This window comes from Bidens hawaiensis, unplaced genomic scaffold, assembly GCF_021521415.1.
Source record: "Bidens hawaiensis isolate Kalapana, Puna unplaced genomic scaffold, B.hawaiensis_p1.1 tig00017053_1, whole genome shotgun sequence".
Classification (NCBI taxonomy): domain Eukaryota; kingdom Viridiplantae; phylum Streptophyta; class Magnoliopsida; order Asterales; family Asteraceae; genus Bidens; species Bidens hawaiensis.
Genome location: NW_027492583.1, coordinates 40,490 through 55,824, shown reverse-complemented (window position 1 = coordinate 55,824; position 15,335 = coordinate 40,490). Strand labels below are relative to the sequence as shown.

The window sequence follows — 15,335 nt, the reverse complement described above, 5'->3', positions numbered from 1 at the left end:
TTTAAGAATAAAGATTTCGGCAAACGAAAGCGTTCCCTAAACGTCTCGTCGTTGTACTTCGGCTCCTCCACAAAATAGTCGTTCATTAGCACGTCGTGGGCATGTATACGATCACGCACTACCACCTTTTTCTTTGGACGGCTCGGGCCTTCAAGTTCTTTGTATAGCAACGAGAACCATTCGAGAATGTCATCGTCCGAAGACGAAGAGCTATCGGTGTCTAAGGGCATCGAGTGTTTTGAAAATTCCATATTTTTTTGTTGTGAATGAAGGGGAAGTTTGAGAGTGTTTTTGAGTTGGATTTGGTTTATGTTTTTGTTTTATATTGTTTTTTTTATTATTTAAACCCCCCACTCCTCCAACTGCTACATCCCCACCAACGGCTACATTTCTTCTTGAAAAACACCCCCCTTCACGCGTGACAGCCATCACGCAAACATATTTTTTAGCGTGACAAGGGGGGCGGTGGCGGTGTTGAATATGCCATCACGCGTGATGGGGAGGCCACCACGCACCGCCCCGTCCGCCCTAATAAAAGGAATACGAATAATAAAATCCATAACCATACCTGCAGCACATGATTTGAAATCCCAATCTCATAAATAAGGATTAAAATGTAGAAGAGAAAAACAAAATAAAAGAGAGTGAAAAAAAGAAAGAGAAAAACAAAATAAGAGAGTGAAACAAGAAATGTAGAAGTTTAAAGAAAAAAAGAAAGGAAAGAAAGAGATTGTGAGAGTTGTAGAAACCAAACCAAACCAACATCGATGCAGTTCCTCCTCTTGTAATTATTATTATTATTATTGCGGATCCAGCGCATCACCACCACCGGCCGCTGCCGTAATCGATTTGGTTTACATTTGATTGATTGATTGATATATAATCATTTACTCACTTTCCTCCCTCAATCATATTCATCTCACCTACGATAGGGTTTATTCATTTCAATTGCTTTCAAATTGATTATACACAAACCCTAGAATTTATCATTTCAGGGGAAAGAAAAGAAAATGGGCCCGTTGTACTTCATAATAATCGCCTTGCCTTGCACTATTGCCGCAATTGCCTTGGCCATTCTTCATATTTACAGGCATCTTCTCAATTACACTGAACCTACCTACCAAAGGTTCATTGTCAGAATTATTTTCATGGTTCCTGTAAGTATCCTTTATTATTATTCATTTCATTTGTACTTACTTCTCTTTGCAGTCTTGCTTTTTATAACATAAGGCTTTATCTGTTGTTGATAATATTTGCTTTTGTTAAATAGTAATCTACTATGTTTGCAACTCAGTTAATCATTGTTTAATTCAGTCCTTGTGATTCTTTATACATTTGCTATGACGTATCCAATTACATGCTAAATACATTTCCATATGAAAATAAAAAAAAAAAAGTAAATGTTTTTAGAATTCATGTAACGACGTTATTAATGACTTCAGATTTTCTGCGTTAATTAAAGCTTCCCACAATTTGTTTTATATATTCATTCTATGACTTTATGAGAGTGACTTTGTTTATTTAGACAGAAACTTATACTGCAACAGAAAGATAATTTTGAAGCTGATGTTCCTTCTGAGTTTACTGTTCTGCATCAGCAATCTCGCTTCTAACTCTATGCTGATGTGTTGTTATTATCATTATTATCAACCAGTGAATCATTATCATTATGATTGTTACTATTATGAAAATATGTGTTGATATGTGCATGTGAGATACCAATTTCATAATTTGCTGTGCTAATAGAGCTGTTCAGCCAGGATTGTAATCACAACTTCTAGTATTATCATAGTTATTCTTGTTAATATTATTATTGTCAACAATGCTACAGTTTTACGGTGTCTTTGTGAACGTGTCATGAAACATATGTATGGTTTTCTTGCACATACACTGAGTTTCTCTCTTCTTTGACAGGTCTATGCATTGACATCTTTCTTGTCACTTGTATTCAACGAGAGCTCAATCTATTTTGACTCCTTTCGAGAAATGTGAGTAATGATACTTTAGTTATACATACGCGTCTACATTTGTAGTTTTGTACACAAATCATATGCATTGCTCATAATACTCTTCTTAAATAATTGAGTAGTAATTTGAGTAACAAGAAAATTCTTAGTTTCATATGATAAAAGTTGTTTAATTTTTGAAAGTTTTATATTATATTTCAGATATGAAGCATGGGTAATATATAATTTTCTGTCCTTGTGCCTCGAATGGGTAGGCGGGCCCGGTGCTGTCGTTTTAAGTCTTACTGGACGCGTTTTAAAGCCCAACTGGTGTTTGATGACTTGTTGCTTCCCTCCAATTCCATTAGACGGGTCAGTTCTACTTAGGCCTGTAACGGAACCTAACGTGCCACGTTCATGTTCTCTCGTTTAACTTTAACTGAACAAATGATCGAACACGGACAATTAAACGAATGGAGCTTTCTTGTTCGTGTCTGTTCATTAAGAAAATGAGTGTGTTCGTGTTTGTTTGTAAATGGTATAATCGAATTGTTCACGACGTAAACGAACAAAGACGGACGGACGGACATAACTGAATATAGATGAATGAACATAACTGAGCGAACACCAATTAAAAGTAAAAAGTGATCAGCAATCCGCTGGGCCTAAAAAATTAATAAAACTATGCTAAATTGTAATGGGTGACATTTTTAATTCATAAAACTAGACTAAATTTCCATGGGCCTAAAAAGTTTGAAGGAATATATGAAAGAACGTAAACAAATGTTCTTAAACAAGCATAATCTAACGAACATAACTGAATGTAAACGAATGATTATAAACAGGCGTAAATGAACGAACGAGACATGTGTTCATGTTCGTTTGCTTAACTAAATGAATAACTAGTTTTGGTCATGTTCGCTTGTTTATTAAATGAAAAGACATAAATGAACTTTCCGACAAACGTTTCACTGAACGTTCAGTTAGTTTACAGGTGTAGTTCTATATCTAAGTCCAAAACTCTTTATTCTTGTTTGTGTTTTTATTTAATATTTATTTGCATAACACTATGTATGTTTTGTGAAACTTTTAACATTAGGCGTTTTATACGGAGATGCAAGCAAGGATGCTTGCAGTTTGTGATTCTTAAGCCTATTTTGGTGGCGGTTACATTCATACTTTATGCAAAGGGAAAATATGAAGGTGGAAATTTCAGTGCAAATCAGTCATATTTATACATCACAATAATATACACGGTTTCATACTCTATGGCGCTATACGTGTTGGCGTTGTTTTATGTTGCGTGTCGGGACCTGCTAAAGCCTTATAATCCCGTTCCAAAATTCATCATCATCAAGAGTGTCGTCTTTTTGACATATTGGCAGGTACTAGACAGGGGCATGCTCGTTCGTGTAACTTTAACCGACAAATGATCGAACATAACAGACGTGTTTTTTTGTTCATGCTCGTTCGTTAAAGAAATAAGTGTGTTTTGGTGTGTTTGTTTATAGTATAAATGACGTTCGGTTCACGAATGTAAACCAACATAGTTGAGCATAGATGAACGAACATAACCGAGCGAACACCAATTTAAAGTAAATATAAAGATCAATATGCTGAGCCTAAAAATTTAATAAAACTAGACTAAATTGTAAGAGGTGATATTTTAATTTTATAAAACAAAACTAAATTGTAACGGGCCTATATATTTTAAATGAGTATATACACCAACGTAAATGAACAAACTTAAAGCAGCGTACATAAATGAGAGTAAACAAACTAACATTTACGAGCATAAATGAGCGAACGAGACATGTGTTCATGTTCACTTGTTTATTAGTTAAACGAACATAATGACGTTGAACGGTTCACTGAATGTTTGGTTTGTTTGCAGGACTAGCCTGGGCACTGGTTTGCCCTTTTTATTTACATCGGAAATAAGTCCATTTTGATTTCATTTATTTAACGTCGATTAGTTGTTTTTTTAGGGTGTTTTGGTTTTTCTTGCTGCAAAATCTGGACATATAAAAAACGCAGAGGACGCTGCTGAGTTTCAAAACTTTATAATTTGCGTGGAGATGCTTATTGCAGCTGTGGGCCATCTTTATGCATTTCCATACAAAGAGTATGCGGGTGCCAACATTGGTGCTTCTCGTGGCTTCGGGGCTAGCCTTGCACATGCGTTGATGTTGAACGACTTCTATCATGACACCGTTCACCAGGTTAGCTAAATGCTTTTTATTTATTTTAATTTAAATTACATGTGACTTATGAGAGAAATTAGTTTAACGGTAGTTGAACTGGTCAAATGTTTCCCAAAGTGTATTTTTAATTTGCTTAAAACCTCCTAGTTTCATCTTATTTTAAAAGCTAGATTATTATTGAAAAAGCAAAAGTATTTTGCGATAAGCCGATAGTTTCATATCAATTCAAAACTTGATATAATCTCATATTTACTTAACTTAATTATATTACCTATTTTAAAATTTATGACATGTATATCCTTCCTTTAGAAACTTGTGTTAGGGTACAAGACTTTGGAGTGTAAGGATAAAGAGAAAGGTATGATGGTCATATTAGTATTTAACGAAATGGGTAAAATATGGCATTTGTAGTATTTTAAGTGGGTATACTTGTTAATGGGTCGATGTGTCAAAGGCTTAGAATCAAAGAAATTAGTTTAAAAGAGACAGTTGAACCGATTAAACTTTCCCAAAAGTGTACTTTTTTATTTGCTTCAAAACCTCCTAATTTCATCTTATTCAAAAAGCTAGATTAGTTTTGAAATAATAATAACAAAATTGTTTGTGATAATTCCATATATCTTCAGAAAATTTAGAATTATATAATATTATATTTACCTGTCAAAAATTTATAATACTGAATGGGTAAATATAAAATTTGAAGTTTGCTAGTTTATGATTATAGAAAAACGTAATTTTCTTTTTGCAGTTTGCGCCGGCCTACCATGATTATGTACTCTACAATCATAGTAATGATACGGGCGATGAAGGCGCAAGAAAATACAGGACAAAAACCTTTGTCCCGATTGGATCCGAGATGGAAAACGCTAGAAAAAACAAGCATGCGTTTGCATCAAACAAGGTAGATGGCACACACTCACCCACAACACCCCAAAGCCCCAACTCGGTCCCACAACCCACAAAACCTGAGGCAATGAACTCATCATTGTTATCAGATGCCTCAAATTCAGCTTCTGCACCATATGACTTCACACTCATTGACATGGACTCAGATGTGAAGAAGTGAATAAGAATATGAGTATCAACCCACTCCACTTGATTGATTTGTTATCTTTGTTTTCCTCTAATGTAGTTTTTAGGATTTGTACATGTAGTGACTGGACTTGGTGCTTGGCTATACGCGATACGTGTGGATTTTAGAGTTTTATAACACCAGAACTAAGTCAAATATATATAAATATATTTTTTTACCTTATTAGTTTCAGCTGTTGGATCTATAGATTTTTGAATTGTCTATTTGGTAAAAACTTGGCTTTTAAAGTAAAGAATATCTAGGAGTAAGTTTACAATTTAAGTTGAATCTAGTTATACAAAGTCAATTTGTTTTTGAGGATTATTCAGCTTGTATATATATTAAATGCTGATTTCGATTGATTTAAAGAAAGTCCCTTGATTCGAACTTCTAATTAGTTCGTCGTTTAGGTGAATTAGTATTCATGAATTCCTACTTGAAATTTTAAAGTTTAATTCAAAGAAAATTGAAATTTAAGCCAAGATGACTAGTATGGTGGGTACAACTATAAGTCTATGACAATGACATTGGAGCAACAAATAAGCTACCAAGACTTTAATCTTCATCAGATTACTCTATGCGGAAACAAAGGATGATTTTTCAATCTTTAAAAAAACAAAGGTTTCATGGGAAAACTCCACAAAACAGAAACGATTGTTTATAGTTTTTTCATGATTTTATCAAGAGTGGAGCGAACAATAGAAGCCATTTTAGCTTCTAGTACTGATTTAAGCAACCGATTACATTTTAATAAGACTGCAACAACAAACGACAACACAACTACTTTTATTTTAAACGACCAACACTCTTAATCCTGTAAGAGTACCGGAAAAATTTTCCTCTTTTAGGACTTGAACCCTGACCTTCCCGAGAGGAAACCCTCAAAGAAAACTTCCTTGACACCCCCCCCCCCCCCCAACCCCCAAGTGCTGATGTAACTTTTAACCTATAGGTCTTGGGTTTTAACCTTGACTCACCATACTTTTATATACAACCCTTGTATTCTCATTATAAAAATTAACGGTAAATAAAATTTAAAACAAAATCTAGGTTGTTGCCAATTGTCACATCACACGCCACGTTCTCCGAAATAAACATAGTTAACGATTTTAAGTATAGGATTGCTATTGGTAGCAAAATTGAAAGTTATGGGATTGTTATTGACACTAATTAAATTGTTAATATGGATTAATATTGACCAATGATTAATAGTTTGGACTAGTAAAATCAAATTTTCATATTTTAAACTAAAAATTCCATGAAGAAATTCTCTAACTAGTAGAGATAAATATGATTGCATCTCACATGACACAAATAGAATAATAGTTATAAGGTGATGTGTAACATTATAACTATTATATATCTCATCATGATAAACAATTTACACAAATTAGTAGTGGCACTATCACAATAAAATGTAGTAGTTAGTAAAGTTTGATACCGTTGAAAAAAGAAAAAAAGTGATTCCGAAGTTAACTAACGTCCAAGTAGTTCACCAACCATGTACTAATTGCAATTATTGTTTGTTTATACAGACTAATTAAAGTTTTCTTTCATCAATGGTCATTTCGATAATTTTGAAAAGTACTTGTAAGTTACGTTTATTTGCTTTATTCATGAGAGTAAGACTGAAACTTAGAACTTGGATGAGTTCACGGCCGGCCTTGGGCCATGGCAAGGTGGTCGACCGCCATAGGCCCGACACCCGATAGGCCCGAATTTTTTTAATTTTTTTTAAATTATTGTTTTTTTATTAAATACAATGTGCATATTTAATGTTTAAACTCAATTACATAACCAATAATTTGGTCTAGTGGCAAATGGTATTACTCTCAGCCAAAAGGTCGTGGGTTCTAATCTCATTTGACACATGTTTAATCCTATTTTTTAACAACAGTTTTTTGCACAACCCAAATTATAACCAAGTAAACCCGTATAAATATTAAATTGTTTAAACCTAACAAAAAACTTTTTTTACTTGAAGCATAAAAAAAAGTTCGCCTTTGGTCTAATTTTTTTTTTTTGCTTTCTCAGAGCCGGGCCATTGAGTTGTCCAAAGTTGTTAGGTGGGTGAAATACTAAATGGGTCACTTAAATAATATCGGGTGATTTTTGTTAATATTAAAGTGAAAAAGAAACACGTCTTTCATTCGATGGTGTGAAAACTCTAATTAGTCTTTGGAGCAAATTTGTACTCTAGAGTTCAAACTAAGTAAAGGAATTGCAATTAGTAAATGGTTGGTGAACTACTTGCTATTAAGGAATACGGAGAGGAACTAAAAAAGAATGCAATCAAACTTCAAACTAATTAAAAAAGATTACAAAATATTGTATTTTCAATAAAAGAAATTAAAGATTTAATGTGTTTTTGAGTTGAAACAAAGGAAAAGAAATTAAAGCCTCTTTCTCTTCTAGGTTAGGATTTTCTTATGTTCTTATTTAGTTAAATCAGACTCGAGAACACGACATAAAACATCGGTAAGCTTTTAGCTTGATTTGCTCATTAGATTTTGATTGTGGCAAATTTTCAATCAACTTTTTTGCCATTTATTTAAAGATAATAACCTTTGCCTAAACTCCCATTCAAATAAAAGCATGTAGATATTAAAAACCTAGTTTACCCAATAAAGAGTATATAAAGTACATGGGGGAGAGTGAAATCCAAAGGTAAGGACTGATACCATGTGTACACCATCAAATCAACCAACCTACCGAGTTAACCTCATCGGTTTGGTTCCCTTTATTCAAAATCATAGTTCATCCCACAATTTTAAGAAAAATATATTAAATCAGACCAAAAGCATTGTATTCAGCAAACAAAAATTGCAATGCATTATATAAATGTGATTAAACTGTTGTACTACAGCAAAACTTGTTTTTTTCTTTGTTTTAATATTATTTAAATTTACGTATTCTAGGTTTAGAATTTTGATTGACCTATTATTAGTTTAATATTCATATATTCATCATCTTTAACTAAGAAACAAGACAAGGATGAAGAAGGCCGAAAAAAATATATAAGATTGTACATATATGGACCCGAAAACAAATTTTCTACACCTCTTAATTGGGTTACAACATGAAAATAAGATCTTGATGTCATAAACCATTTATTCAAAAACAATAAAACAAATAAAAACTTAGAATCTCATAAATGGATAGTAGTGTACATGTGATTTTACTTCTTTGGCGCAAATTTGGCCTTAATTTTCTCAATCTCTTTGGTTCCAACTTGGAATGCTTTTGTCAACACAATGTCTTCCACCGTTGGAGATGAAGCAAACAAAGCGTTTGCCACCCGTTGGGTGCCTGGCAACTGGCTGTTGAAGGCGGCTAGAGCGGCAGCAGGAACTTTGCCATTGTTTATCTGGAAGTGAATTAAGCCTCTGGGGAATGTGAAGATCTCGCCTTTTTTGATGGTCTTGGAGAAGAGTTTATTATCTGTGGTGATGAAACCAACATCCAATTCACCTTCGAGCACGAAAACTATCTCAGTGGCTCGTGGGTGGGTGTGTGGTGGGTTGATGCCACCTGGTGCATAATCAATGCGAGCCATGGATACCCCCAAGGTGTTTAGCCCTAGGATTTGTTGGACTGAGGCTGGTGTAACGGTTGCACCGAAGGTGTTGTTTGTGAGCGCCGGGTTGGCTAACCCCGTGAAGAAGAAATCATCAGCGGATATGTTGTTTTTGCAGGCGAATCCATTCAACTTTACTCCTGTTTTTTGTACAATTGTTATTAAATTATTTATTTGTGTTATTAAATCACCAAACATAATATATAATAGATATGATCAATTATTAGAGAATGAGTACATATGTATCATCCAACAACTTTTATTATTAGACAGACCATACAATATACTTTATTACTTTAAGTATATAATATTACATATTTGGCTAAAAAGCCATGGCCAAAAGAAAATGCTCGAATAGATTAAGTAAAGTTCAATAGAAATATTATTTTTATAATAAAAGAATCCACCACGTCCTCTACCATGAAACCTTATTTTAAGCAGGGGCCTAAACAACTGGTATTTATTAATCAAGCTCTCCTATGGACTGATTATGGAGTTATAGAAGGACACACCAAGTATACAAGGACTCCTGTTATGAGTAATGTTTAATATTTATAAGGGGTATTTTCTGCCAAATCATCATCATCTCCTTTAGTTAAAAACAAGTGTAATAGATAATGCCTAACCAATCATATCGCTTCAATATACAGATATATGAGGAGATTTGTTTTAAAACCACCCATGCCCTAATAACGGTCCATATTGCCTCCGGATGGTGTAGAGACTTTATCCACCCATATAATGTCTCACCACTCATGGCCTTAAAGCTAAACGCCTAAATACAATAAATCGCTAAGGCTATACACCTACTTACAGGTCAAATGAATAATATGACAGGGGAAGTATACAAGTTTAGTAAAAACCCCTTTTGAGAGAGATTCCTTTAGCCGGGATCTTTGTTTTTTTCTTGGATTAGATTAACTGTTTGAAATCTAACATGTATCACATGTACATGCATCAAGTGTGTCTTTGACGACCTAAAACGAAAATGAAACCGAATGCAACTTACCTACTAAGACATTTCAGATTTAGTAACTTGTCATTCAAAAACAAACCCCGTTACTCATTTATCTAGGCAAGGTCAGTAAATGATTTGTTATCGAGTTTTTAAAAAGCTAAATGGGTCATATATTACGGTTATATACAAGAAAGACTATTATTTAAACAAATTAGAAATATAAATCCAAAACCATGAATTTGTTAAAAAAAATTAAAATTGAATGCCCAAACTTGTGGAAAACTCCAAAAGAACCATACAGGCCGAAACTTGTGGAAAATTATAAACTGTTGATCATTTTTTAAGATATTGACTTGACTTATTCAACTATTATCATTCCTATCCCTTAGCATGCACTATTTGACCCAACAATATGAAAATATCCAAAACTGAAAAAAAAACAAAACAAAAATGTAAACTTTATTTCAAGAATCGAAACAGGTTTTGTTCAGAATCATATGGCACACGAATTAAAGTAAAGAACAAAGATATTATAAGTCTGTACCTGATGCAAGGTCTGCTACACAAACATCTTGAAGTAAATCAGGATCAGCAGACACAAAGGAAGCCAAGAAGATGGCCATCATCATGCCAATTATAAACCCATAAGCAGCCATATATAGCAAATATGATTATTATTATTGGAGAAAGAGAGGATCTGATGAGAAAATAGATTGGTGGGTTAAGTGGTATTTAAACTGGTACAAGTCTAGAAGGGGAAGACTTTTAAGCAAATTCCAGATCGGTAGCTGGTCAGTTTCGATGTTTTTAAATGTTTTAAGACTTGATTATGTGGCCTTCATTAATTTATGCTTTAAGACAAGTCAATGGCCCACTTGGGGAGAGCAGTTATTTTCAGATTATTCTTTTTTAATTTCTGATCAAAATTCAAAACCAAAAAAAATATAGTTTCAAAATTTGGAAAAATAAATCTAATGAATTTTCTTTTCCACGTCTATTACACGGAGAGAATAAAAAGAAGAAAAAGTTAAATCATTACCTTATAAAACGCCACAAAAATAAAAAAAACGTCATAAGTTAAACGGACTGTTATAAGCCAATAGGGAACAAAATGGAAAAGACATAAAGGAAATAACTCATTTTTTTCTTTTCACATTCAACATAAATGTCAATTTTCTCATCATATTACATTTTAAAAAAGTTCATCATAATAACAAACGTTTTTTATTTTTAACACGAGTATGACTTTGTTTTATAAAAATTAAAACAAAAATTATGTTATTGTGTTTTTTTGCTTGTAATTGTGTCTTTCTACTTATCATTTTGTCTTTATGCTTATCATTGTTTTTTTTTTCTTTTTTTAAAATGATGAAATATGAAAATTGTAATAATAAAATAACACCGTTGTGTAATTATAATATTTATATATAAATAGTGTAGTATATTATTTGGTTATTATTATTTGTAGTATATTATATTTCAAGTTTCTGTTAAACATGTAATTAAAGAAAAAATCAAAAAACTTATAAAAACATTACTTTGTTGTGAATAAAAACAGAATATGAATTTTCATGCTCGAACTCGTCTTCTTGTAAAGCTACTAATTAGAACTTGTCTTATTTGTCACTTAGTTTTATTCATATAAACAAATGTTTTCTACATATCTATATTCTTAATTTTATATAGGGTAGAGATATTGTACGCTAATGCCTTAACGTACGATAGGTATGCGAGACGTTCAAAGGCAAAAGTACTAAACGCTCAAAAAACGCTCAACCAAACCCTAAAACGCTCAGCCAAAAACCTAAAATACTCAAAAACGCTAAAAAACGGGTTTCTTGAAAAAAAGTAAAAAAATGACCGATTAACCATCCAAAACTGTTTTTCGGTGTACCAATGATTAATTGGATATATGGACGATTCAGAGATGTTTGGATGTGTTTTTATGGATCGATTTCGTGAAAACATTGACTCGCGTACCTATTATACGTTAAGGTATTATTGTATTGGATCTTTTCCCATTTTATATAATAGTATTTATGATGATAATGCACATTTATTTTATTATATAAAAGTTATTTATTTATATAAATAAAAATTTTAGGCCTTAAAGCTCGGTATATGATGCTTAAGTTTGTTTATTAAAGATTATTCAATTTTGACTCGAGCATGGGCTAAAACTTATTCTGGCTTGATTTCATTTCAATATTTTACGAGTAGCTCAGCTCATTTACCAACTTATACTCGAACGTTAAGTCTTGTACACTAATTCATGCTTGTAAACATATACATTGAAGCCCAAGTAGCCCCCGCAAACAAACAAGTTCAAATATTTGGGGCCCCCAAAATAATAGGAATGAATATTTAAGTTAATATAGCTCGTCACATTCAAACATATTGGCGTAAGTGGGAAAAAGCGACAACCATATTGCATGGTAAAAAAATTTCAAGAATATAGACAAGAAAACTTTATAGGGTTACGAAACAAGTTAACTGGTCTGTTATACATAGTATATTTAATTTTTCATAATTTAAAACGTCTATAATTTTTTCATATGACATTTTAAAAAAAAAGTTCACCATAATAACACACGTTTTTTTTTTTATATTTAATATGGGTATGGCTTTGTTTTACACAAATTAAAACAAAAAGTTACGTTATTGTGTCTTTCTATTTATCATTTTGTCTTTATTCTCATCACTGTTTTTTTTTATTTTAAAAATGATGAAATATGAAAATTGTAATGGTGAAATAACACCGTTGTGTAATCATTATATTTATATATAACGATAAAATAAATACAAATTTATCTAATACATAAAACATAATGATGAATACATATTACACAATAACCTAAAATGTAAAATCCAATGGTGAATACATATTAAATAATGACCTAAAACATAAAACACAATGGTAAATACATATTACACAATAACCTGAACTCTTTTTTTATCAAATTAAGTGAATGCCACATGTCAATCTCGAACATAATACAATTAACGTAATACACATTGAATTAAACACAATGATGAGTGGACAGATACAATGACAAACAAAAAACAAAATGACGAGTGAAAAGACACAATGATTAATTTTTATTTTCAATATGAGTATCAATAGAAAAACTTGGTGATCAGAACCTATAACACAAAGTATAGAAAATCTAATTGAAATTTACAATGACCAATAACAGATTGTATAAAAAAACACTATTTTATAATTTTTATATAGCAGTATGATACATAAATTAAAGATAAAAACACTTGTTATTATGGTGATTACTTTTAAATGTTCATATGAAAAGGTGACGTTTTAATATAATGACTGAATTGACCAGACTTAAATAGTTTGTTTTAAAAAGTGAATTGACGTTTTAAATGGCCCAAACGAACTTGCACAAACTCCAACACAACGAATGGCTCATTCGCTAAAGGACTAGCGAATGACCACTCATTCGCCATTCATTTGTTAACCTAATAACGAATGAGTCCTCATACGCTATGGAAACATGAGTATGTAGCCGAAGCAAATGAATTAGATAACGAATGAAGCTCAGTTGCTAGAATTAACTAGCGTAAGGGATCCATTCGTTAAAATTCATAGTGAATGAAGACCTATATTAGCAAATGAATGAATTACCATTCAAACCCTTGTAAAAAATATAAATTACTCATCAAAACCATTTTTGATGCCAAATTTATAAATATTAACTTATATACGTGGGTAAAACTTTTTATCAAGATAGTAAAATCCAAAATTTTGTGAAGTCTTCAATTCGCACGACAGTCGAAAATAAAGCAGAACAAAAAATGTTTTTGGTTTTTAGAACACGAGATTCTGATTATACATTAGATATAGTCTTTGATATGAATACGATTCGGTCAAGATTTACTTTACTGTGTGTGTGTTGAGAGGATATTTGGGCAGAGTAACGGGGCTTAGATCGATATAATAAGAACTGTTATAGATACATGATAATTATAGGGTATATACAAAAGATGAGCTCCTTCGTTAGACAAGCCAAACAAATGAGCATCTCATTTGCTGCCATACGTTAAGTTTATTCGTTAGAATAACGAATGACTCATACGTCAGCCTCATTCATTAACATCCCCTAGCGAATGAGGACGAAAGACACATGGGTCACATTTGTTATGTAATATATGTTTGAAGTTTTATATTCCGGAAAATTTTAATTAACTCTGATATTTAAAACTGTGTTTATGAGTAAATCCAACGTTCAAGTAGGGCACCTGGACCAGGTCCTTACAGTTTTTTTACATTATTCGTTTATAATATTTATATATATTTTTTGGATTTTTTTAATTTTTGTCACACCCGACTTACGGCCTAGACGTGTGACCAGCAGTTGGTACCTATTTTGTAAATGTATCAGAGTTTAGCGGAAGTCTTTAAAAAGTATTAATATTTTTAAATATTAATTTATTTATAAAGCTTTATCTATAATAAAATATTAATATATCTTTTGAAACATTTTATTAATAAATCTTTATTTTGTAATAATATTCAATTTATTTGAAAAGCTTTTCGGATAATAAATATCCGAGTGTTTTTATTTATAAACCTTGTTTGATTTTATAAATCATATTGTTTATAATATTTTTAATAATTAAAACAATGAGCCATCTCTACCTTGCGAACATCCACTTCATGAATGGCCCCAATTCTTGATACTTTACTTTTCCTGAAATGTTAGAAAATACGTCAGCGATATGCTGGTGAATACGCTGACGCTAAAAATATTTTCTTTTACTTGATTACCCATAGAGACATAACTTAGGTCCGGCCCATCGTGGCTTAGGAATAATCAAGCTATAAAACTAGGGGTGTTCATCAGATCGGATAACGGGTTATTCGGTTTATTCGGTTCGGATTGTTCGGATTTTAAAATTTTAGAAGCCTATCTAAAATCCGATCCGATCCGAATTGGGAACTTTCCTATCCGATCCGAATTAATTCGGATCAAATTCTGATCGGATTCGGATAATCCGAATTATCCGAATTGACCCGAATAAACTGTTTAACAAACATACAAATAATATTTGAACTAAATAAACCTACAAACTGAAAAACCACGAATAATATAGTGCCGAAACAAAGTCTAAATCCATCACAATTCAGAAAGTAAAAAAAATACATGAACAAAGTCTAAATCCATCATAATTAAGAAAACTAAAACATTGCACGACAAATGTTAAACTTCAAACCAAAAGCCTTTGCGTTCCAAAAAGCACACTCCACATCAACATGCTCCATTATCCTTAATATAGCTGCATAAATTTGACATGATCAATTAATTTAATTTACAAAACACTAACAAGTGACCTCATAATTCAACCCTAAACTTATAAAAGTACCTTTTGCATACTTCACCAAACGGGCCACTAACTCTTTTATTTAATTGATAGAAGTCTCATCTCTACAAGACACAAGAACATATAATGAAAAATTAGGAGTTAACTTTTAAATATAATAAAAGATGAATGATAAAAATAGGACTCATAAAAAAATAATAAACAATTAGGAATAAATAACCTTCTTCAAACTTATCAA

General features: G+C 32.0%; 2 protein-coding genes across 2 annotated transcripts; one reads left to right on the top strand and one right to left on the bottom strand.

The window, feature by feature from the left end:
* The first annotated feature begins 934 nt into the window (after positions 1 to 934).
* Positions 935 to 5,391, top strand: LOC143552944 (uncharacterized). The gene is made up of 6 exons (XM_077043042.1): positions 935 to 1,157; positions 1,915 to 1,988; positions 2,169 to 2,318; positions 3,046 to 3,331; positions 3,935 to 4,168; positions 4,899 to 5,391. Exons 1-6 carry the CDS (start codon positions 1,011 to 1,013, stop codon positions 5,214 to 5,216), a joined length of 1,209 nt encoding a protein of 402 aa, XP_076899157.1. The 5' UTR covers positions 935 to 1,010; the 3' UTR covers positions 5,217 to 5,391.
* Positions 5,392 to 8,254: 2,863 nt separating this feature from the next.
* LOC143552943 (germin-like protein subfamily 2 member 4) lies at positions 8,255 to 10,502 on the bottom strand. The gene is made up of 2 exons (XM_077043041.1): positions 10,302 to 10,502; positions 8,255 to 8,939 (listed from the first exon to the last, which is right to left on the bottom strand). The coding sequence occupies exons 1-2, from the start codon at positions 10,411 to 10,413 to the stop codon at positions 8,401 to 8,403; spliced, it is 651 nt and encodes a 216-aa protein (XP_076899156.1). The 5' UTR covers positions 10,414 to 10,502; the 3' UTR covers positions 8,255 to 8,400.
* Between the last annotated feature and the right edge of the window lie 4,833 nt (positions 10,503 to 15,335).